The sequence below is a fragment of the Heteronotia binoei genome, chromosome 21, assembly GCF_032191835.1.
Source record: "Heteronotia binoei isolate CCM8104 ecotype False Entrance Well chromosome 21, APGP_CSIRO_Hbin_v1, whole genome shotgun sequence".
NCBI classification, from domain to species: Eukaryota; Metazoa; Chordata; class Lepidosauria; order Squamata; family Gekkonidae; genus Heteronotia; species Heteronotia binoei.
The window spans coordinates 54,679,726-54,703,320 of NC_083243.1; the positions used below are offsets into that span (position 1 = coordinate 54,679,726).

General features: G+C 41.5%; 1 protein-coding gene across 1 annotated transcript in view; it reads left to right on the plus strand.

Annotated features, from left to right (window-relative positions):
• The window catches only part of SEC23A (SEC23 homolog A, COPII coat complex component), a 31,538-nt gene that overhangs the window by 2,258 nt on the left and 5,685 nt on the right, over window positions 1–23,595 (plus strand). Inside the window, exons 3-15 of the mRNA XM_060261473.1 lie at window positions 297–383; window positions 1,389–1,625; window positions 2,345–2,424; window positions 2,994–3,138; window positions 4,397–4,555; window positions 9,213–9,328; window positions 11,429–11,552; window positions 13,738–13,818; window positions 14,454–14,543; window positions 15,928–16,034; window positions 16,738–16,891; window positions 19,722–19,799; window positions 23,191–23,352. Coding sequence (XP_060117456.1) covers window positions 297–383; window positions 1,389–1,625; window positions 2,345–2,424; window positions 2,994–3,138; window positions 4,397–4,555; window positions 9,213–9,328; window positions 11,429–11,552; window positions 13,738–13,818; window positions 14,454–14,543; window positions 15,928–16,034; window positions 16,738–16,891; window positions 19,722–19,799; window positions 23,191–23,352 — 1,620 coding nt within the window. The remainder of the gene's footprint in view (window positions 1–296; window positions 384–1,388; window positions 1,626–2,344; window positions 2,425–2,993; window positions 3,139–4,396; window positions 4,556–9,212; window positions 9,329–11,428; window positions 11,553–13,737; window positions 13,819–14,453; window positions 14,544–15,927; window positions 16,035–16,737; window positions 16,892–19,721; window positions 19,800–23,190; window positions 23,353–23,595) is intronic.

Consider the following 23,595-nt stretch of genomic DNA (forward strand, 5'->3'; position numbering starts at 1 on the left):
AAGCCTAGTCGTGTGGGGGGGGGGGAGTTACAGAGCGGCGCATTGCGGTGCTGTGAAGGCAGGGGGCAGCGGCAGTGGGGGTGTGTGTCAGAGGGCAGAGAGTGGTGGCCCAGTTGCAAATGGGCCCCAGACCGGGACTGGTCCATGACCTGGGATTTGGGAACCCCTGGTATAAATAATTACTTTATAAAGGCTTTGGAAGCACATATATTAAAAAGAATGTTCTGTTTTGAAAATTGTGTTCGCTGGAGTTGGTGGGGTATAAATATTTTAACAGATAAAAATTTCTTTTCCAGTTTCCACCTACATATGCTGGTATATCTGAAATGAACCAGCCTGCAGAACTTTTACCTCAGTTTTCTAGTATTGAATATGTAGTACAGGTAAATATCACAGTTGAAATATATGATCTTGGGATTGTTGAAACAACAGAATAGTAGTTAGAATGGACCACAGTGATCAGAGTTCAAGAATGTTATCCCACCATGTTGCGTTGCATTGGCAAAACAGTATGTTAGGGTTACATCTACAGTTTCATCAGTTGTGATGACAGAAAGCTTAGCTTAGGGCTGCACAGAGCCCAGAAGAAAGACAGGGTATAAACATTTTAATAAATAAAGAGGGAGGAGGGCATTTAAATAAATAATATTAGTGGGATTACATGTCTGTGAGCCGCCCTGAACCTGCCTTTGGCGGGGGAGGGCGGGATATAAGAATAAAACTTACCTTACCTTACCTTACATCACCTTACATCAGGGCCGGTGCATGGGAATAGGCAAGGTAGGCGGCTGCCTAGGGCGCCACCTCACTGCAGGAGGTGCATCTCTGCTCTGAGCAATTGGAGTCGAGAAAGAATGATGTGCCCCCTGCCCAGCTCCTTCTGAAGCTGGAGAGGGCTGGGCAGGGGGCAGGCCGAGCATTCTTTCTTCCGGTGACATCATTGCACTGCGTGTGCGATGCATGTGCAAATAGAGTCCACAGGGGACAGTAGCACAGGGTTCTGCCTGGGGTGGCAGAAACCCTATCACCAGGGCTGGATGACATCCTAAAGGGCATTTTGGTTACTGCAGAACCATCTGTGTAGCTGTTTCTCTGCCCACCTTTTAAAAAACTACAATGCTAGGAAGTGTAGAAATATACAGCTGTACGTCTTAGGAATCCACTCTTAGGAATCCACTGGTACAAGCAAGTGCAAGCCATTTTGTTTGATGTCAGAAAGATCCATATGTATTAAGTTACAGATTGTAAAATAGGAACAGCAACAGTTCTGAAGCCAGTTTTGCAGGAGTATGTTTGCAGTGACATCAGTGAGCTCTATTACAGTTGTGAATTTTCCGTACTTTTGTCACTAACATTAATGCTGGAGTCTTGTTCACTTTTGCTTAAAGCGTGGACCTCAGATGCCTTTGATATTTCTTTATGTTGTTGACACCTGTATGGAAGATGAAGATTTGCAGGCCTTGAAGGAATCCATGCAAATGTCATTGAGCCTCTTACCTCCAACTGCACTTGTAGGACTTATTACTTTTGGAAGAATGGTACAAGTTCATGAGCTCGGTTGTGAAGGAATTTCCAAAAGTTATGTCTTTAGAGGGACAAAGGATCTGTCTGCAAAACAACTTCAGGTAAATATAAAATGTATATTTAAAATGATCTTGCTAAAGCTTGTAGTTTTGCTGCTTCTCCGAAGATGAGAGCATAAGATCTGATTCAACAAAGTCATACTTCAAGAAAATGAAAGTTTTATTACTATACCCTATGAGAAAATTGGTATAAATATTATGTGTTTTTTACAACATAATGCAGTTAAGAATCGACAACAAAAGTGTGTTAATTTCAAACAAATAAGAGACAATCTTGTAAATTTAGGGATGGATTGTATTGCATCACAAATGAAGTATATCTGAGGAAGGGATTCCCGCTGATACCCTCTTCCCACTGCAGCTTCTGGTGGCCTTTGGAAAGCTTTTCCTGAGAGCTGGAACAGTTTGGGAGGGAATGTGGATTCAGCAGATTGTGCTGTATCCAGAAAGGGGGAGCAAACAGGCAGAAATCAGCCCTTTTCCTCTTCCGTGTGGATTTCCAGAACGTGTGTGTGTGTGTGTCTATCCCTACGTGTATTGGTGGTGGTGGGGGCGATTTCTACTAATTTCTGTCTTCTACCTGCTGGCCCTCCATATTGCATTCCACATTCCAAGGATGCTCTGAACTTCATGAATAGCTTTTGTGTGGGCATTGAGAAATGATGGCAAGAAATCCCTCCTGATCCAACCTGCAATTATTGTTGACTTGCTGAATGTATGGTTACATTGATACATTTTATTCTGAAACTTATTTTTAACAGGAAATGCTAGGACTTAGCAAAATGAATGTTTCACAAGTGGGTCGTGGTCCTCAGGTACAACAGCCACCACCTTCAAACAGGTATTTATTAAAATTAAATATGCTACATTTAAGATTTTGGACATTTCCTGTGCTAGCTCTTGTTTTGCCATTATTGCAGGGGGACTGTTGGAGGAAGGGAGGTTATGAAACATTGCACTGTTCTTATGTGCCGGCTCCATAAGATCTAACAGATGAAGTTTATAGCATGTAATGGTATGAAATTAGAAAGTGACATTTTAAAATATCCTGATAGAATTGGATTGACTGCTTGCTTATGTAAATGGAGTGTATAGCTAAAATTCTTTTTTTTTGGGGGGGGGGGTCTTGAAAATTTCAGTAAATCTTAAGTATGCCAAGACCACTGATTTCAATTACATTACTTCCAAGTTAATGTACTTTAAAAAAGTTGTATTATGGTGAGCTAGTGACTTTGTCCATGGGGTCGCAAAGAGTTGGACGCGACTGTGCGACTGAACAACAAAGTACATAAGTTCTAAATGCAGCAAGCTGTTCAGTGTGATGCAACTAAATATATGAGCTAAAATAATTTTAGTATGTAACCAGAAGACTATCTAGTGTATTGCTTTTGTTGTTGTTGTTATCTTCAGATTTTTACAGCCAGTACAGAAAATTGACATGAATCTCACTGATCTTTTGGGTGAACTGCAACGGGATCCCTGGCCTGTTCCTCAAGGGAAAAGGCCATTGCGATCTTCTGGAGTGGCTCTTTCCATAGCTGTAGGACTGCTTGAGGTAAGCATTTCTCCTTCATGATCTGTTGAGGCTAGGTGAGTGGGCGTCAGCGTGGCGTCAACGTGGCAGATGTGGTTCAATGTGGCCAAGTGCAAAGTAATGCACATTGGGGCCAAGAATCCCAGCTACAAATACAAGTTGATGGGGTATGAACTGGCAGAGACTGACCAAGAGTGAGATCTTGGGGTCGTGGTAGATAACTCACTGAAAATGTCAAGACAGTGTGCGTTTGCAATAAAAAAGGCCAATGCCATCCTGGGAATTATTAGGAAGGGAATTGAAAACAAATCAGCCAGTATCATAATGCCCCTGTATAAATTGACGGTGCGGTCTCATTTGGAGTACTGTGTGCAGTTCTGGTCGCCGCACCTCAAAAAGGATATTATAGCATTGGAGAAAGTCCAGAAAAGGGCAACTAGAATGATTAAAGGGCTGTAACACTTTCCCTATGAAGAAAGGTTGAAATGCTTGGGACTCTTTAGCTTGGAGAAATGTCGACTACGGGGTGACATGATAGAGGTTTACAAGATAATGCATGGTATGGAGAAAGTAGAGAAAGGAGTACTTTTCTCCCTTTCTCACAGTACAAGAACTCGTGGGCATTCGATGAAATTGCTGAGCAGACAGGTTAAAACGGATAAAAGGAAGTACTTCTTCACCCAAAGGGTGATTAACATGTGGAATTCACTGCCACAGGAGGTAGTGGCGGCCACAAGCATAGCCACCTTCAAGAGGGGTTTAGATAAAAATATGGAGCAGAGGTCCATCAGTGGCTATTAGCCACAGTGTGTGTATATAAAATTTTTTGCCACTGTGTGACACAGAGTGTTGGACTGGATGGGCCATTGGCCTGATCCAACATGGCTTCTCTTATGTTCTTATGTTTAACTGAAAGCTCATAGGCAGCCTCTAGCTTGTATAAAAAGGATAGCTGATGTTAATTTTACTTAGAACTGAGTTGTTTTGAAGATAATGCTGTCTGATTGTGTATTAGGTAAATAGGCTTTCTTAGGTTTTTTTTAATCTAGTGCTTTGAATTCCATTATTTCTCCTTTAAATTATGAAAAGTCATTTATGATGATCTGTCACACATGCTAAAATATTTGATTAGATTATAAAATTAATACTGAATAAGGTAATTTTAGAATGTGTAAAGGCAATTCTAAATATTAGAGAAACATAGCACAAAAAATAGTTTTTTGCAAAGGGTGTCATTTTTGCTTTGTGATTTTCTTTAAAAATATATATTATCCCACAGTGTACTTTTCCTAATACTGGTGCTCGTATAATGATGTTTATTGGAGGACCTGCTACCCAGGGACCTGGGATGGTTGTGGGTGATGAACTTAAGCTGCCTATAAGATCTTGGCATGACATTGAAAAAGACAATGCCAAATATGTTAAAAAGGCTACTAAGGTAAGAGAATGTGATACTGTTGGAATCTATAATTGTGTTCTAGCGCATGTGTAAAGTGATGTGGAATTGTCACTTAATTTTTCCAAAAATTACTTAAATTTTCTCAAAGCTCTTAAAAGATTTTAGAGTCGGAGATGTTCCCAGAAAACAGGTACATTTTTTATAATTGTTAATGAGTATTACTTTTGGTTTCCATAATCTAATAATAAGGTAGACAGGGAGGAATTAGATGTGACAGAAGGCACTGTTGAGGGTAGTGGCATCTTTGCATTTACTTCTATGCTGTGGAGTGGGGCTGGGAAATTTGCTGCATGATAGCAGCTATTTAGCAATAGTCTGAAATTCAGTACAAATACGAATACGTTATTGATGAAGTGTGGACCAATGAAACTGTGAGGAAGTGTTACACTTGGTTTAATAATTCATGCTTCCCTTAAAATAGATTTGCAGCAGGGGTGGGGGAGGAGCTTTCTGCATTCCATTTTGCTTCAAGTTGCATCCATGGCATGGAATACCCTTTGAAGAGTCATCTGCAATGCTAGCTGTGTCATGGTCTTTCTACCTTGACACATGCCCTAGTAATGTTTAGATTTCAATGTGATCTGTGTAGGGCTGTCTTCGAAAAATCTTCACAGTTGATTCTGAGTGTGCAAACTGGATTGCTGACAGTTACTGAGCTGAAGTTCCACACAACACCAATCCTCACGGCTGCACTAGTCCCTAATCAATTTCAAGCATCAGTTTAAAATGCTAGTTTTTATGTCTTTAAAGCCATACACTCTCTGGATACCTAAATGAAGCAGGAGTCCAGTGGCCCCTTAGAGACTAACAAATTTTACTCTAACATAAGATTTTTGTGAGAGCTCAGTTCATCAGAAGAGAACATCCATTAAGCCAATGCATATATAATACAGGCTGCAAACACAGAAGGATAGATGAACAGTCATTTGAAGAACTAACCTCTAACTTACAAAAGTTTATGTTGGAATAAAATTTGTTTTGTTTCTGGGCTTCTGCTTTATTTTGGGCTCCTGCTTTATTTTGCTGTTACAGACTAACATGGCTACCCATCTAGATAAGTGAAAGAACCCTTCCACTCCTGTCTTCTGTCCTGTGCCTTGAGGTCCTATTTGTCTTGCTGACATGGCCATTTTATTTTTTTGAAATGTCAGTGTTTGTTTTATTTTACATTCCATTACATTCAAGTTGTCTTCTATTGAGGAAAATTTGTTTGGAAGTTGAGCTAACTCTATCGGACACATCATAATCACCCTTCTAAGGGCTTTGAGGGTGCTAGTAATGCCTGTATAGAATTTGATATTTACAGGTGCAAATCAGAATTTAAATGCATTTATTTCAATGCTTAGAATTGCACTATTAATATTTTAGTCTGGTTTTTCCATTTTTTAAAATAGCTGGTAAGAGGATGGTTTGATTAGATTATTTAAGTGCCTTTTAGCACAGATTTTTTGAAATGACTTCTCTGTTTCTTAGGCTTTTTAAAAAAAAATCTGCTAGAATTAGAGCCCTGTTGAGCCTGGCCTATTGACTTTCTTAGTCTGATTTAGAGGTCAAGTATAAATATTTGGCATATCTCCTTACAATGAAGAAATATGTTATAAATACTGTTTGGCATAGCAATAGTCTGGTATAAGAACAATTGGGAACAAAAACAGTTTCAAAAATTATCTCTCTCTATATTACGGGCGGGGGGGGAGGGGTGGCCCTGTTCATTCGAGAGGCTTACTCCTTCCGGGCCCTCCCGACTCCGGAGATCAGGGGCATTGAATGTGCCGGCCTGGCGTGGGATGTTGGGGAGGGGTTGGCGATCTGGCTGGTGTACCGACCGCCTAACGCACCGGCCAGCGCCTTACTATCCCTGATGGAGGCCGCAGCAGGATGGGCATTGGAGCACCCGAGGCTTTTGATCCTGGGTGACTTCAATGTTCATGCCGATGACGTGGCCTCCAATCAGGCGATGGACCTAGTGTCTTCCATGGCGACACTAGGACTCTCCCAAGTAGTTACGACACCCACCCACCAGGCAGGTCACATGTTAGACTTGATCTTCGCGTCGGGAGTCTTAGTGAACGATCTTGCTTCTATAGCAGTGCCTTGGTCGGATCACTATGCCCTCAAGGCTCGTGTGGACGTCCCACCCCAAACCCGTTTGGGCGGCGAGCTTATTTTAGCTCGCCCGCGGAGCCTGATGGACCCGGAACGGTTCCTGACGGCTCTGCGGGATCCCTGCCCCCCTGGCGATTCCCTCGATGTCCTGGTGGAGTCCTGGAATAACAGGCTCGCTGGGGCCATCGACGAGATCGCACCTAGGCGTCCTCTGCGCCCTCGTTCAAGGCCGACACCCTGGTATAACCAGGAGTTGCGGCGGTTGAAACGGGGACTCAGACGACTAGAGAGGCAATGGCGGCGTACTCGAGACGAAGCGACTCGAACATCTTATAGAGAGTTTATGAAGTCCTATGAGATGGCAGTCAAGGCCGCAAAGAAAACATACTTTGCGGCGGAGATTGCGTCCGCAATTTCGCGCCCGGCACAACTGTTCAACACAATTCGGACCCTTACAACACTGCCACAGGGCAGACCAAACGCTAATGAATTGGAAATTGGCTGTGAGGCTTTTGCGAATTTTTTTGCGGATAAAATCGCATCGCTCCGTTCCGACTCCCCTGTCATATTAGATACAGTTAGCGAACCTGAGGCTCCGTGCCTGTCTTCGGACTGTGTACTGGACGGCTTCAGTGCGCTCAGCCTGGAAGAAGTTGACAGGATCCTCCTATCTGCATGCCCGACAACTTGTAAATTGGACCCATGCCCCTCTTGGCTTATTAAGACCTGCCAGAGGGAGCTAAGATATCCTATACGGGATATCATAAACAGATCCCTACTGGAGGGGCATTTTCCATCAGCGCTTAAGGAGGCGGTGGTCCGTCCCCTCTTGAAGAAAACAACATTAGATCCGGCCGAATTGGCACACTATCGGCCGGTCTCGAATTTGCCCTTTTTGGGCAAACTTATTGAGAGGGCAGTGGCGTTGCAGCTACAGAGTTTCCTGGAGGATGCTTCTGTCCTTGACCCCTACCAATCTGGCTTCCGCCCGGGCCATGGGACGGAGACGGTGCTGGTCGCCCTGGCGGATGACCTTCAGCGGCATCTGGATCAAGGTGGCTCGGCGGTGCTGATGTTGTTGGACCTATCGGCAGCGTTCGATACGGTCGACCATCGGCTTCTGGCGCGCCGCCTTGCCGACGCTGGGATTCAGGGGCTGGCCTTGCAATGGCTTTCCTCTTTCCTTGATGGTCGGGGACAAAGGGTGGCGATTGGGGAGGAACTGTCCCAGAGGCACACGCTTGACTGCGGCGTGCCTCAAGGGGCGGTACTTTCCCCAATGTTATTCAACATCTATATGCGCCCCCTTGCCCAGATTGCCCGAAGGTATGGGCTGGGTTGTCATCAATATGCAGACGACACCCAGCTCTATCTGCTTATGGACGGCCGGCCCGCCTGCGTCCCAGAAAATCTGGACCGGGCGTTACAGGCAGTGGCTAGGTGGCTTAGGCTGAGCGGGCTGAAGCTGAACCCAGCGAAGACAGAGGTCCTTTGCTTGGGTCGCTGCGGCCCGGGAAGGGAAATCCCCCTGCCAGTTTTTGACGGCGCACCACTGACAGCGTCGGGCAGGGTCAAGAGCCTGGGGGTGCTGTTGGAGCCTTCTCTGACGATGGAGGCTCAGATAGCAGCCACTGCCAAGTCCGCTTTTTTTCACCTTAGGCGGGCGAGACAGTTGGCCCCCTTCCTGGAACGCGACGACCTAGCAACAGTGATTCATGCTACGGTCACCTCGAGGCTGGACTACTGTAATGCCCTCTACATGGGGCTACCCTTGTGCCGGACCCGGAAACTGCAGTTGGTGCAGAACGCTGCTGCCCGGCTGCTATTAGGGCTCCCAAGATGGGAGCACATTCGGCCGGGGCTCCGGGATCTGCACTGGCTGCCAGTAACATTCCGAGTCCAGTACAAGGTGTTGGTCATTACCTTTAAAGCCCTGTATGGCCTAGGACCTGCCTACCTTAGGGACCGTCTCTCCACACACGTTCCCCAGAGAGTACTACGTTCCGGCTCACAAAATCTGCTGGTAGTCCCTGGACCAAAGGAGGCCCGCCTAAAATCCACCAGGGATCGGGCCTTCTCAACAGCGGCACCTTACTGGTGGAACCAGCTGCCGGAGGAGGTGCGGGCCCTGCGGGACCTAGGGCAGTTCCGCAGGGCCTGCAAGACAGCCCTCTTCCGGCAGGCCTATAACACCTAACTGATATTTTGGATGGAACATCTTTGGATGGAACAAAATGCTCTTATAGACCGCTGCCTTTATTTTATTTTATCTTGTTTTATTAACTATGCTTTTATTGTATCTGTAAATGTTTTAAATGGAATTGTATGAATCATTGTGTTGTGAGCCGCCCTGAGACACTTCGGTGAGAAGGGCGGGATATAAGTCCATCAAATAAATAAATAAATAAATAAATAAAAAGACTATATTTGGCAAATATATCAGCTTTGAAAGAGTATTTGGAAGAGTGCAGAATATATAGAATTTTATTTATGTATATGGAAAAATATATACTTCAATTTTTGTCTCTAGCATTTTGAAGCCCTGGCAAATCGTGCAGCTACAACAGGTCATGTTATTGACATCTATGCATGTGCACTAGATCAGACTGGTCTTCTGGAGATGAAATGTTGTCCCAACTACACAGGGTTTGTCTTGCCTATTTTGTGTTTTTATATTTCTAAAAACAAAATATGAAGGGTTTTTTTGGGGGGGGGGGGGTGTTCTTGGCAAATTGGGAAACTGTATTTCACTTAACATGGTTTTACAGAGGCAGAAGTCCAAATGATCGTGCAGATGTTTGTATCATTCCTTGTATGTGAACCAAATTGTCATTGCAGTTATTTTTTCTCAGCCATGAAACTATTCATTAAATAATTTCTGTTCAGATACTGGTTGACTATAACAAAAGCACATTTTTCCAATATGGGAAGGATTTTCCCCCTAAAAACTGTTCTTTTTATCACACACCATTTCCCTAAACTGTTGTAAACTGTGCTCCTTCAGTAAGTTTCTCTCTCAACTTTGAGTAGTATTACAATGTGGCAAAGAAGCATGTTCATAAACCCATCATACTAGAAAATATTCCAGCATTAAATGAAACCTCTTGTTGCTACTTTGTCTCCTCAGGGTGTTCCTCTCATCCACATAATCCAGACCACAGCATGCCACAAGCCCCCCCTCCCCCAAAAGTGTGAAAAATGGTACAGCACTCTTGGACTCCAGATCAGATATCTCTAGCTGACTCAGACAAGTTGTTCCAAGTTAAAACATAAATGATAACATTCTCTAAATGGCAGGATCATGAAATAATCTAAGGAACGAGTGTTCTCTAACCTCAAATACAGTGATCACTTGCCAAGAGTCTATACCAAAAGGAAATCCAGCTACTACGCAAATACATGTAACATTGGGTCTTGTTGCAGTAGTCCCTGGTACTTGAGAAAGGAAGACAGTGAGGTCTGTTATGGGGTGTGCCTACCCCCCACCCACTAAAAGATGTGACATGCAGAGCACCATTTCTAAGAGTGCCGCATTCTTGTATTTAAATCATTTGATAAAATCTAATTCATACTCTAAATATTTCTGAAGTTTCAGATTGCTCTAACAGTTGTAGCATTCATGTCTCTTTCTGTATTACCTGTATGAGACTAAAACGTAAAGTTAATTTAGATAACTTTAGGAAATAACTTCATTATTTTCCCATTTTGTCTCGAGTATAAGGAACAAGACAGTTTCAGACTATGTTTCATCGTATCAGCCTTTGCGTTTTGAATATTTTAAGTCACTGGGTATTGTGGAATTCTAGGTTGCTATAGCAATTGATCAATGTGGCAAATATGTAGATGACAAATATAATATTGGTCCCAGTCTAGAGAAGCATTGTTATATCCATTGAAATCTGTTCAGTAAATCCATCCACTAACTTGTCCTGTTGATTGCAATGCAGTAGAATTTTTAAAGGTTCGGAACCCAGTGTTCATAAATTAAAAGAGTTTACAGAAGTAACCCTTCCTCTTCCATACTCCCAAAAGATGCTGCTAATAATCTGGGACCCTCCTGAACAACATGCTTTATGGTTCAGGTGATTGTAGGAAGAGATACTAAGTGGAAATCATATCCCTTTGCTCTTCTGAGAACAGACCAGACATAGGAAGGTGTTCCACTTCCATAAAAGGTGGGGCTCACTTCACCCTATTATTCTGTCTTCTTGCAACAGCCTGCCTCCAAGCTACATGGCATATTTTTCAGGAGGGTCCCCTTCTGCTCAGCAGTGACATTTTGTGAGGTTGCTAGGGAATACAAGAAAGATCTATGCATTTGAATTCTTCCACTTATGAGAGCTTTCAGTGTATCGTTTAATTTTGTTTACAGCATATTACATCATAGACATGTGGTGACCTTAGTCCTAGCTGCTGTGTTATTTTACTACCATGATGCATTTTTGTGAATGAACAGAGTGAAAAAGTAACCACACACTAACCAATATGGCAGTGACTCCATAGGTGCTGCAGTGTGTGCTTATGTTTGGAGGACACTTCTAAACAGTTTGCACACAAGCACAGTATTATATGAAAGAATGGTAGAATGTGAAGTTGCAGGACCAAGTGGTATGCAGGATAGCTGCAAGTTCTGTGGTAGCAAATCAGTGGTGTGATGGTCAGCAACACAGAGATACAGCATAGCTATTTTTGGGTGCTGTTCATATATTGTTTTGTCTTACATATTTATTTTGCGTCATTGGGTAGGGGTTACATGGTAATGGGAGACTCCTTCAACACGTCCTTGTTCAAACAAACTTTTCAGCGAGTGTTCACCAAAGATGTCCAGGGACAGTTCAAGATGGGATTTGGAGGCACCTTAGAAATTAAGGTAGAGTTTGGAATTTACTACACATCTTGTAAAAGGTCTGGTGCTGTTATTCCATTATATGTTCCATTGCAGTCACAACACTAGCAAAGTGATAATAGTGAGTTGTTATTGCTGCAGTAACTGTTCAGTCAGCATTTCAATGTAAACCTTTAGTTGTAGGATCTGTAGTATTTTGACTGTGAAAGTAAGCTGTTGAATTTACAGTGACTGTGATCATGCATTCATTGTTTGGGAAAGACTGTTAAGTCCTCCTCCTGCTGACTGACTAATGCGGTAGGAGGCTCAGTGTTTGATGTATATCCACCTTAGATCCATTCCAGTCCGGCTTCCGCCCGGGACACGGGACAGAGACAGTCTTGGTCGCTCTCATGGATGATCTCCGGAGACATCTGGATCGAGGCAGCTGATGACACCCAGCTCTATCTATTGTTGGGTGACTGGACTGGCAATGCCCCGGAAAATCTGAACCGGGCATTGCAAGCCGTGGCAGACTGGATTAAGCTGAGTGGGTTGAAACTGAATCCAGCGAAGAAAGAGAGGTCCTTTGCCTGGGTCGCGGCGGTTTAGAGAATGGGGTCTCTCTCCCAGTTTTTGACGGGGCGCAACTGGTAGCAGTGCGCAGAGTTAAGAGCTTGGGAGTTCTACTGGAGCCTTCCTTGACAATGGAGGCCCAGATAGCAGCTACTGCCAAGTCCGCCTTTTTTCACCTTAGACAGGCGAGGCAGTTGGCCCCCTTCCTGGAGCACGGCGACCTGGCAACAGTGATCCACGCAACAGTCACCTCGAGGTTAGTCTACTGTAATGCCCTCTACATGGGGCTGGACCCGGAAACTGCAGCTAGTGCAAAATGCAGCAGCCAGGCTGCTATTGAGACTGCCTCGGTGGGAACATGTGCAGTCCGAGCTGCGGGAGTTGCACTGGTTGCCAGTTGTTTATTGGGTTCGTTACAAGGTACTGGTCATTACCTTTAAAGCCCTATATGGTCGAGGACCTGCCTACCTTAGGGACCACCTCTCTCCATATGTTCCCCAGAGAACACTGCGATAAAGCTCAAAAAATCTTCTTGAAATCCCTGGGCCAAAAGAAACCAAATTAAAAACTACCAGAGAACAGGCGTTCTCTATAAAGGCCCCCCAATGGTGGAATCAACTGCCAGAAGAGGTGTGAGCCCTACGGGATCTTAACCAGTTCCATAGGGCCTGCAAAACTGCCCTCTTCCAGCTAGCTTTTTAAGACGGAACTCCTGATAATATCAATAACACCGAGCCATCTTATATATAATTTGATTGTACCATAATGTCATACTGTTTTATTGGTTTTATTGTTAAATTATTAATTATATACTGTTTTATTGTATCATGGTTTTACCATGTCTTGTTAGCCGCCCTGAGCCTGCCTAGGCGGGGAGGGCGGGGTATAAATAAAAGTTTAAATTAAATTAAATTAAATTTATACCATTGTATGTTGGATATACAGAAACAAATGAATCAAAGCAGTGTCCACAGAATCATAGTGGTGGTAGTGGAGGCACTCTGGAGCTAACCTAGTTCAGATGCTAGGTCTGAGAGAGGATCCACTCTCTTTCCCCTTCTGACCGCAGTATTTGTAGCCAGATTAGCATTTGAAAAGGTAAAAAAAATCAAACATATGAACTGCTACAAACAGTAGAAGTTAAGGCATATAAATACCAGAAGTAATTTTAATATAGAGGAGAATTCGAAGAATTATTCATTTAGAAAGGAAGACACAGGTGACTTACAGCAGATGCAGTGAGTTCTGTAGGATCCTAAGATGGGCACAAAGACTTAGTGGATGGGTCTTACAAGGGGACCTGGCCACAGCTCTGCCTTGAACCAGAAAGGAAGGTGGGATATTTGTATTTTAACAAATAAAAGAACAAAGGACTGCTGTAGTGCTAAGGGAACTTGTGCTGTCCTGAAGGGGGGTGGGGGGGTGGAGGAGTTAAAAAGGGTTATAAGTGCGAATTGCCCAGCAGTGCAGTGTCCATTTGACTGGAATGAAGAAAAACCTGCTTGGTTTTGTCTTATTCCCAGGCATAGAAATCTTATTCAGCTTTTTTTTTTGGTATGTTGCTGCACTGATAAGGGTGAATTACCAAGCTGGAAAATGATTTTTTATGGATATATTAGAATATCACTGGTTTTCCTCCTTTCAATCTGTCTAGACTTCAAGAGAAATAAAGATATCTGGAGCTATTGGACCCTGCATATCTCTCAGTTCTAAAGGGCCTTGTGTATCAGAAAATGTAAGTTGGCAAATCTGTGCTTAGATTCTTTTGTAGTTGGTGTTACAGGAGTTTGTTTTTTTGATGCAATGCATTAATGCTGCAATCCTGTGCATACTATTTGAGAAATAAATGAGTCTGGCTTCTGAGTAAACCAGTAACTGTAATATGGTTAGCCCTCTAGAATATGTATAGTCTTGCCTTATAGGACTTAAAAAAATACTTTATTTACTTCATTTGTATCTTGTCTGTTTCCTCAGTGGACATTCAAAGCCATTTATATTGTTCTCCTCTTCTCTGTTTTATGCTCACAGCAACCCTGCGAGGTAGGTTAGGCTCAAGGTCATCCAGCAAACTTTGATAGCAGAGCAGGATTTGAACCTGGATCTCCCAGATTCTAGTCCAATACTATAACCACTATGCTACATCCTGTAACACCTTTTCCTTTTTGCCTCTTTCTGAATTTACTGATCCTCAGTTGCTTCTGATTGTGTAGTAAAGAGAGCAGTAAAGTATTTATAGCAAAGATACCTTTGTGGTATCTAAATCACTGGGGCAGGAATTGTCAAAATGTAATAAGTTTTAAAAGTCCTATTGTAACATTTGCATAAAGTGTCTTTTTTACTCAAAGAACATTATTTGCAATCTTTCCACAGGAGATAGGAACAGGCGGTACCTGTCAGTGGAAGATTTGTGGACTTAATCCTAGTACAACTCTAGCGTTGTACTTTGAAGTTGTGAATCAGGTAAGAGGAATTAGTTTTTACAGCCTATTTACTTCATATCCAAGGTGCAACAATATATTATGTTCTTATAGCTACTTCAAGGACTTCTGTGTGGAGTTTTACAGTTTATGAATATAGACTACTGATCAGTCATAAAGCTTTGACTTTTTAAAAAAAGTTACAAAAATAGATGTTCTCAAAATTGTTAGTGGCACATGAAAAGGTGAAGAAAGGTGTGGTGTTCCTCTCTAATTGGTAATTCTTTATGAAGGTATAGTTTTGTATTTTTAATACCTAGATTAAGTGGTTCATGAGAGAAGAACTGACACACCTTCAGCAGGAAGAATAAAGGTGTAATTATGGTGTCTAATCATTAATATGATTATACTGTTATCTGAACCTGAAGCTTGCAGAGTCCCCAAGGAAATAGCTATTAAATCCATTGTTTGTAAATATTATATTTAGACTTTGCATACATTGCAAACACTCATTGAAGGATGAAGGCATTTTATTTTTGTATTCTAGCCTTCAGCATTTTAAGAACAGCACATGCAGATAAAACTGAAGCAGAAATGTTAATCTCTCCTCATTTCCACCTCTTCTATGCCTACCAAGAACTCATCCAGTTATGGTAATACTTAGGAGAGTTTAACATATTCAGACAGAATCACAAACCCTGGGAAGGTTCTTTAGAAGTACTCTAGCTCACCTGCTCCCCCTCCCTCACAGTCAGTTTTGCAGTTGAAAACTTTTTTCTTCTCACAAATGTCACTTTTATTATTGCGTTCCTGAATCAGGCAAAATGACAAATTATAGGTTGGTCTTTTGTTTACAAATCAGAATTCGAAACCAAGAGAACAATTCAGTTGTCATTTGTGGGGGAACACATGAGGTTTAAGGATTCCAGAGGTTGTTCCTGTAATGAGAAATGACAGCGACCATGTGCTGTTGTTGCATTTGAATGCAGCCAAAACATTCAACTTGGGACAGCATTGCTACATGTCTTATTTGTTAACTTGTCCCACTTACTGTAGGGATCGTATGTATTCTTGAAGTTGATTAAAACCTGTCCCTGCATTGATTGCATGTTTTTAAAATCCCCCATGTTTCTTTTCTTTTTTCTTTTTCTTTCTTTTTTTTGCCATCTTTCTTTTGTTGCCAATTTGGAAGCTGCTGCAATTTTGGATTACATATTATGCAAGGTGGACAATGGGCTTTACCAATTTCAGATTTTCATATGGTGTTTGCAAAGTATATTACATTTATCAAAGTGGTTTCTATCATATAATTTCTAAATATAGAGTAGATTTTGGTTGTGATAGAAATTCTTATCTGGAGGTCATGCTACACAATATTCTTGGAATTTTTGTTCTGTGTAACAGGTACATTTTTCTCTTTGAAACAGCACAATGCTCCAATTCCTCAGGGAGGGCGAGGTGCAATCCAGTTTGTAACTCAGTATCAGCATTCAAGTGGACAGAGGCGCATTAGAGTAACAACAGTTGCCAGAAAGTAAGCCTTAACTTCTGATGTCTAAATTAACACATCTTTGCTATATACATACTGGTCAAGTAGCAATTTTATGCTTAGAATTTAAACCTTAGGGTCCGAGAGGACTTCTGTTGTAGATAATCACTTTGGGTATTGGTTGATTAGAACGGGGGAAAAGAGAGGTGTAGTAAATGGCCATAGATAGGACTGCCAGAGACCTTGGATTATTCAATTTGTTAGTGGAAAGAAGTATGGAGGCTGCTGCTATGAGACTGGTGAACTGCTGTAACTTTCAGCTGCCTGCCAGTGGCAACTGACTATGAACTATGAACTGCTCACAGTAATGCAGTCAGTTAGCATTCAGGGACAAATGGGAGCCAGGATGCTGCAGAACTGTCCTCCTACTCATCACTACAGTTTTGGGAGCTCAGTAGGAGATAGAAGAGAAGAGAGGTCTATAGCAGGTACAGAAAAGTTCTCTGTGGCTCATGAAAGCTTCTGGTATAATGTCCTGATAGTCTCTAAAATAGAGCTAGAGCATTCACGTGTATCTTGGACTTTTATTGACTATATAATGAAATAATTTTATTGTATATTTGTTTTTAATATTTGATGTTTTTATTTGTTAGCTGCCCTGAGCCCAGCAGAGGAGGGTGGGATATAAATTTGATTAAATACATAAATAAAATAAATATGTGATAAAACAGTTGTTGTTCTTTTGCAGTTGGGCAGATGCTCAGACACAGATTCAAAACATCGCTGCCTCTTTTGATCAGGAGGCAGCTGCCATCCTTATGGCCAGACTGGCAGTGTACAGAGCTGAGACAGAAGAAGGACCAGATGTTCTTAGGTGGTTGGACAGGCAGCTCATCAGATTGGTAAAACATTAGAAATGCTTTAGAAGCTGTTTCCTTTCCAGATTCTGTGAGATTTTTTTTTCCATATGTTTCTCCCTTACCTATGGCCCTTTCAATAGCATATAAGATCCAAAAGTGCCCTTCTGGAAGTAAAAGAACCCTTTCTGTGAACAAAAGAGAACTTCTGAATCCAGCTCCTAAAGTGCAACATGATGGCATTGTGCTGTGTTTTGCCCTGCCTCGCATTACTTACAAAAGAGGAAAAAACATTGTGCAAACGGCTTGCTGAAGATTTGATATCAAACCTATTATTATGTATTTATAGTAATTGATTATTTTACTATAAGAATTTTTTTTACAACTTTGTGTTATTAAATCACCATATAATGTTTCAAAAATTCATATAGTTACAATATAAAAATACAACATTCTATACAAAAGCCAAACATGATAAGTTAAAGTCCAAATTCAAGAAGAATTTCCACTTTTACAGAAGAATGTGCCCTCCACTTCTGACTTCAATTTTCAGCTAATGGGTGCCTGGTTGCTCTAGCAAAGCTTTTATTAAAGCTATAAACTCTTCACATGAAAAATTCTTCATAAAGCACAATGTATTTCCTGAAAACAAAATACCTTTACTGAACTACATGCATTGTCAATGAAAATAATTTCTAATAACAAAATGGTTTATTCACCAAATGCTACCTGAATACTTTCATCAAATGTATATAGCCATTGAAACACTTCCCTAGAATGCAGACCTTCAGTATTTTCACCTCTGGCAACAATATGTTTAGAACAAGTACCAACCTTCACTGTTAAATAAGACTCAAACTAAACAATAACAGCTGCATGGAGTTTACTTGGCATATTAACAGGAGACATTTAAAGCAACACATAAAGCAACATTTAAAGCAACACAGGCATAGGTAACAAATCTCAGATAAAACAGGGGAATTCAAAATTCAAATTTAATCCATAGGGTTTATAAATCCTTAATCTGTATATCCAGGATGCCTCCAATTGTAACACTTTTGTTGTAACATCCATCACATTGTAATGGTATGAGACAAACCTTTGCATAATAAAAAAACCTGCAGGTCTTCAGGCATATGGGCTCTTTCTTTCAAATAAACTGCCATGGGAGCCTCAATAACATATGCTCTAATCTTAGAAATATGTTCTAATATCCATAGTTTAATGGAGCAGGTATTTATTTCGATGTACCACAGTTTACATGGACATAAGATTACCTACTGTGACGGAACCGGCCCGATTCTGCCTTCAGACCCGGTCCCGTCAACTCCCTGCTGAGTCTCCAACTCCTGGAGAGAGCTATTTCTCCTCCGGCCACTTGGGCTCGCTGCCACCACCTGCTCGGTCTAGGGGTTCAGATTGAGAGGAACAGGACTCCCAATCCCCCTCTCCAGCTCTGAGGCCAGGCCTCAAGGTCCTCTGCCACCCTGTACTTGGGTATCACAGAGACCCCAGCACTTCTTTGGGGAACCCCTGGAGGATTGGCACCTTATCCAACTGCATGCCTTCCCCCTTCCTCGGGGCCCCCTTCATAAAGCAGCGTGGTCTAAGCGGTCGGGATCTATGTGGTACAGAGTTTGACTGCCAGCATTCAAAACAGAAAAAAATAGTTTAATAAGAAGAGAAAGAAAATAAAAAAAACAAAAACAAAAACAGTTACATATAAAAGTTTAGCACAGCACCTGCTCAGCAACAAGAAGGGCAAATAAAATGTGGGTTTAAACGCATCCTCTCGTCCCTGGTGTAAACTTGGTCTACCTTGTGACTTACTCGGTCTGACTGCCTGGGGTCCTCCTTCTCTTGAGTAGGCCTCTCCCACAGTCAGGAGCCCACAGACTCACAACCTCTCTCTCCGAGGGCCAGTTGCGGACTGCCCTTTTCAAATAAAAACAAAACCAAAAGAACTTCCTGCCTCTCTAGGAGGCTTTCCCCCTAGAGTTGCTGGTTTGACTCTGGAAGGGAGGGGGGAGTAAGGGGAGGGCTAGGCCCCAAAGCCTGCGTAGCAGTTTCATGTTCCCTCCCAACTAAAATGGTGTTTCTCCACACCTACATAGCATGTTTTGTATTGCAACTGGAAAAGTGTCATGTATTAAGCATTTTGGAAGTGACTGGATGTTGAAATTCCTTTGTGTAATTTGGATTTTGGATAGTAACACTTACGAGGAAGTTTATCTTTGCCAGTTTGTTTAACAGGTGAGATCTTCTGTTTATGGCATTCATTCTGCACAGATTATTATACACTTGAAAGGCCCTGAACTCCCTTTCTTCCCACATTCTTTGTAAAACAGTCCTTTGCAGCAGGATCTCTCGAAATACTATCATGTTATGAATTTGTTTTGTCATATAAAATTGAATTTATCAGAGAGACTGATGCACAATTCATGTTATTATTTGTCTTACATGAAATAGATAACTGAACAGAGCAGCAGAAATATTTTATATCTTTATGTTTTAATTTTTTTCTGTACAATTTAAAAAGTTTTTCTGAATCTTTAGGAATCTTAATTTCTCTTCTTGTAAAAGCAGAAAAGAATATAATAAAGAACCTGTTACATAAAACTAATACCCAATTGTTAAGATTATAGTTGCTGCCTACATCTGTAGAGCAAATATTTTTATCTTGTCCAACACCCTGGTTAAATTGCATTCAGGGCCTGTTTCATACCAGGCACTCTTAAATAAAGTTTTAGAATACTCAATGTTGCTCTTCTAGAGCCAGAGAGTCCCTGGAATAACAGTGATAAAAGTATTTGAGCAAGTCATGCTAATGCCAGAAGTGTTACACTAACTTAGATTTATATTTAAATTTCTCCAGTGTCAGAAATTTGGAGAATATCACAAGGATGATCCAAGTTCATTCAGATTTTCAGAAACGTTTTCTCTTTACCCACAGGTGAGTAGGAAAAATCTGAAATTAGAGCTTTTTCTGTAACAAGCATGATGTGTATTTTAATTTTTATTCCCAGCAGGGTGGAGCAACAAACACAGAAGTCAGGCTTTGAAAACACAAATTGTTCAAGTTAAATCTGGCATTTGTGAGACAGTGTGGTATAATGGATGCATACAGGGTTAACACAAAAAGAGCCCTGCTGGATCAGACCAGTGGTCCATCTCGTCCAGCATCCTGTCTCACATGGTGGCCAACCAGTTCCTCGGGAGACTGACAACAGGGCATAGAGATTTTTCCCTGATTTTGCCTCCAGGTCCTGGGATTCAGAGGTTTACTGCCTCTGAACATGTGGAGGTTCTCCAAATGTGGGTGGTTGAATGGGTGGCTTGTTAGTCTGCAGTCTGAGAAGTGAAATGGCTATTAAACACATGCTCTGTGGTTACATCTAGTTTGACTTAACTTCTTATTGTATAATTTCTCATTTTATCTTCTGTCTGTCTAAACTGGAACCCTGAGCATACCTGATACTGCTAAGCTATGCTATGCACCTTTGTCCTTTCTTCAGGGGCTAGCCTAAGATCCTTATACTCGCAGCAGTGGTGGATTTTATTCAGTATATCCTATCACTGTACCAGCCGTATGGAATATTCTTCTTTGTTACATGTAACTATTGTTGTTTTCATTGGATTCTCATTTTTACCGGTTGGAAAGGATTTGATTATTTCCCAAATCCATTATGCCTTCAAGAGCCCTTTGTGACTTTAGATATTAGCACAGTACTTACTAGTCCTGAAAAATAACAATTTATGGTTCAGTATAATGCATCTCAGGATGCGCTGGGAGTGAGAAGTAAATATGCTGGATCTTTGGCACAGGAATTTGTTGCCTTGACCAGAAGCTTGGAGAAAGTGGGCTGCTTCACTCATAATGGAAAACCATTGTTTGGTGCTAAACCATTGTTTGGTGTCACCTGTCAGGCAATGTTCAATTGAAGTCAGTTATGTTTTTAATTGTAATTAATTCATGCTTACTAACCCCCATGCCTAATAAAATGCTAACCCACTAATACTTGCACCCTGCAAAAGGAGGAGGAGTGGGAAAGGAGGTTGCCAGAACTCCAAAGGGCAGCACAGCCTTTGAAGTGCAGAATACCAGGCTAGCCGCCCTGGCGCCTCCCGGGCGAGAGCAAGGACACCACCAAGAGGGAGGATGTAACTATCCCTGGCAAAAGATAAGCGGCGTGTGAAAGTAGCAATTGTGGGGATGACTGTAGATTTATTATGAGAAGCAATTTAAAGCCCTAGTCTTTGAAGTATACTCATAAATACCAATGGCTCAGACTATATGTTATCAGTTTCAATAGTTCTATGTAGAGAGTAACATTGTTGTAATCAATAAATGAAACTTAGTTTCTTAACCAAGTCGCCTTTGATCATTTTTGGGACTTCAATGAACCCTTTGCTGACAGTCACCCCCCCCCCCCCCAAAAAAAAAGAAAAGAAAAAAAAGCATTCTAGGATTCTATTATTTATCTTTTGGTTTTAGTGCAAACAATAGCTTGCTGTTTTGTCTAAACTGTCATACTGATTTGGAGTACAAGTTCAAACCATATGTTGCTGGTTCAGATGTAATGCAAAGAATGGTTTGTATTAAAGTAGATATAACTGAGTTGCAAAGTATGAGGGAAGGAGAAGAGGGGGCATGCAAGATCACTTCTGTTGTGCCAGATTATGCTTCATCATTACATGTGAACCAATCCAATGTTTTTGTTGCTCAGAGGTTCATTAGGAAGATCTTTTTTGCTGACTGGCAAAAGCTGTTTGCATATATTAGGAAATTGTTATATGAGTAAATTCAGAAAACAGGATTTCAGGGGTCTGTTTTCTGCTCTGGTCCAGTGTCCTGGATTCAGAAATTCACACAGATGGCTCACTTGGATTGATTTGACCTAAAATATATTGGTCCTAAAACCTTTGGCAGACAAAATGGAATTTAACAGAAGAACAAGAGAGTGTATATCGCAGACTGTAAAAGCATTTGGTAGATCTCTGACTTGTTCTTATGAAGAGCTTTCAATTAACTAAAGCTGTAGCAGTTTCCTTCTGGAGTGCTGGACGGCTGTTGTCTAATAGGCCATAAACCTTCTAATATGCAGCAGTGCGAATATAGCAATGGAAGACACAATCAGTTTGTTCTGATGTTCTTCTACAAAACAGCTATGTTTAGGGATTTTTTCCCATTCTATTTTGAACAAGTATATAAATTGGTCAAACCAATAGAATGGTGATTGGTAAAAATATTAAAGATATTACTTGTACTCTGACAGCATATACACTGTTGACTGTGACATGCTGACAAAAATATTGAATGGAGTGTTATGGAATATAAATGTAACAAATTATTTCTGTACTTTTTTATTCTGTTTCCATCTATATGATAGATAATTTATTCTTACATGTCTATCAATGTTACTTTCCCTCAGAGAAACGTGACAAAAGCTTCAGTTTATATTTTATATTAAAATAGGGTTGCCAAGTCCAATTCAAGAAATATCTGGGGACTTTGGGGGTGGAGCCAGGAGACATTAGGGGTGCAGCCAAGATCAAGGCTGTGACAAGCATAATTGAACTCCAAAGGGAGTTCTGGCCATCACATTTAAAGAGACGGCACACCTTTTCAATTCCTTCCTTCCGTAGGAAATAATGAAGGATAGGGGCACCTTTTTTTGGGGGGGGCTCATAGAATTGGACCCTGTGGTCCAATCTTTTTGAAGCTTGGTGAGTATTTTGGGGAGAGGCACTAGATGCTATACTGAAAATTTGGTGCCTCTACCCCAAAAAACAGCCTCCCCAGAGCCCCAGATATCCGCGGATCAATTCTCCATGATTTTCTATGGAAATAAATCTCCATAGGGAACAACAGAGTTCCCAGCAGACATTTCCCTCCCCGCCCCCCACTTTCTGACGACCCTGAAGCAGGGGGAGGGCCTCCAAACCGGGGGATCCCCTGCCCCCACCTGGGGATTGGCAACCCTATATTAAAATGTCTTGAGAAATGGTTTCTAGGGGAATATCTTATTGCACTGTGGGGCATAAATTTCAAAGGTGCATTACTTCATGCATACATATATACACTTGCATGCTCTTGTAGAAATATGCACACCTGTACTTACTCTACATAGCACCAATCTAATCTGAATTGGCTGCCATCAAGAAGAAGTGCAAACTTTTCAAGCGGAAAAAGGTTTGGAAAGAAGTTTCTTATTTAGGGAAAATTCCAATGAGTGCTCATGTTTATGTAAATTGAGTTTAACGCCTTATAGTGATTTAGGTGTTTTACTCATTGAGGAAACACGGATTTTTTCTAGAGCTATTGGCCTTGCTTTGTTTTGCAGTTTATGTTTCATTTAAGAAGATCTCCATTCTTGCAAGTGTTCAACAACAGTCCCGATGAAAGTTCTTATTATCGACATCATTTCATGCGTCAGGATTTGACTCAGTCACTTATAATGATTCAGCCAATCCTCTATGCTTATTCGTTCAGTGGACCGCCAGAGGTATGATGTCATTTAACCTGCATGCAGGAAAACTGACACGTATTGCAGCTTTTAATTTGTCTTGTCTAGCCCCAAGTGTTCAGTTCAGTGCTGGAAACATCTTTAAACAGTTCAAATTAAAATAAAAACTAAGTAAAACAGTCCCACATGACTTCATCTTTTTTCATCAAAGGCCAGGCTAAACATTTGTACTGATTTCAGAAGAAGCTTAAATTAGGGAGGAGCTCTCAGGAATGTCTCTCC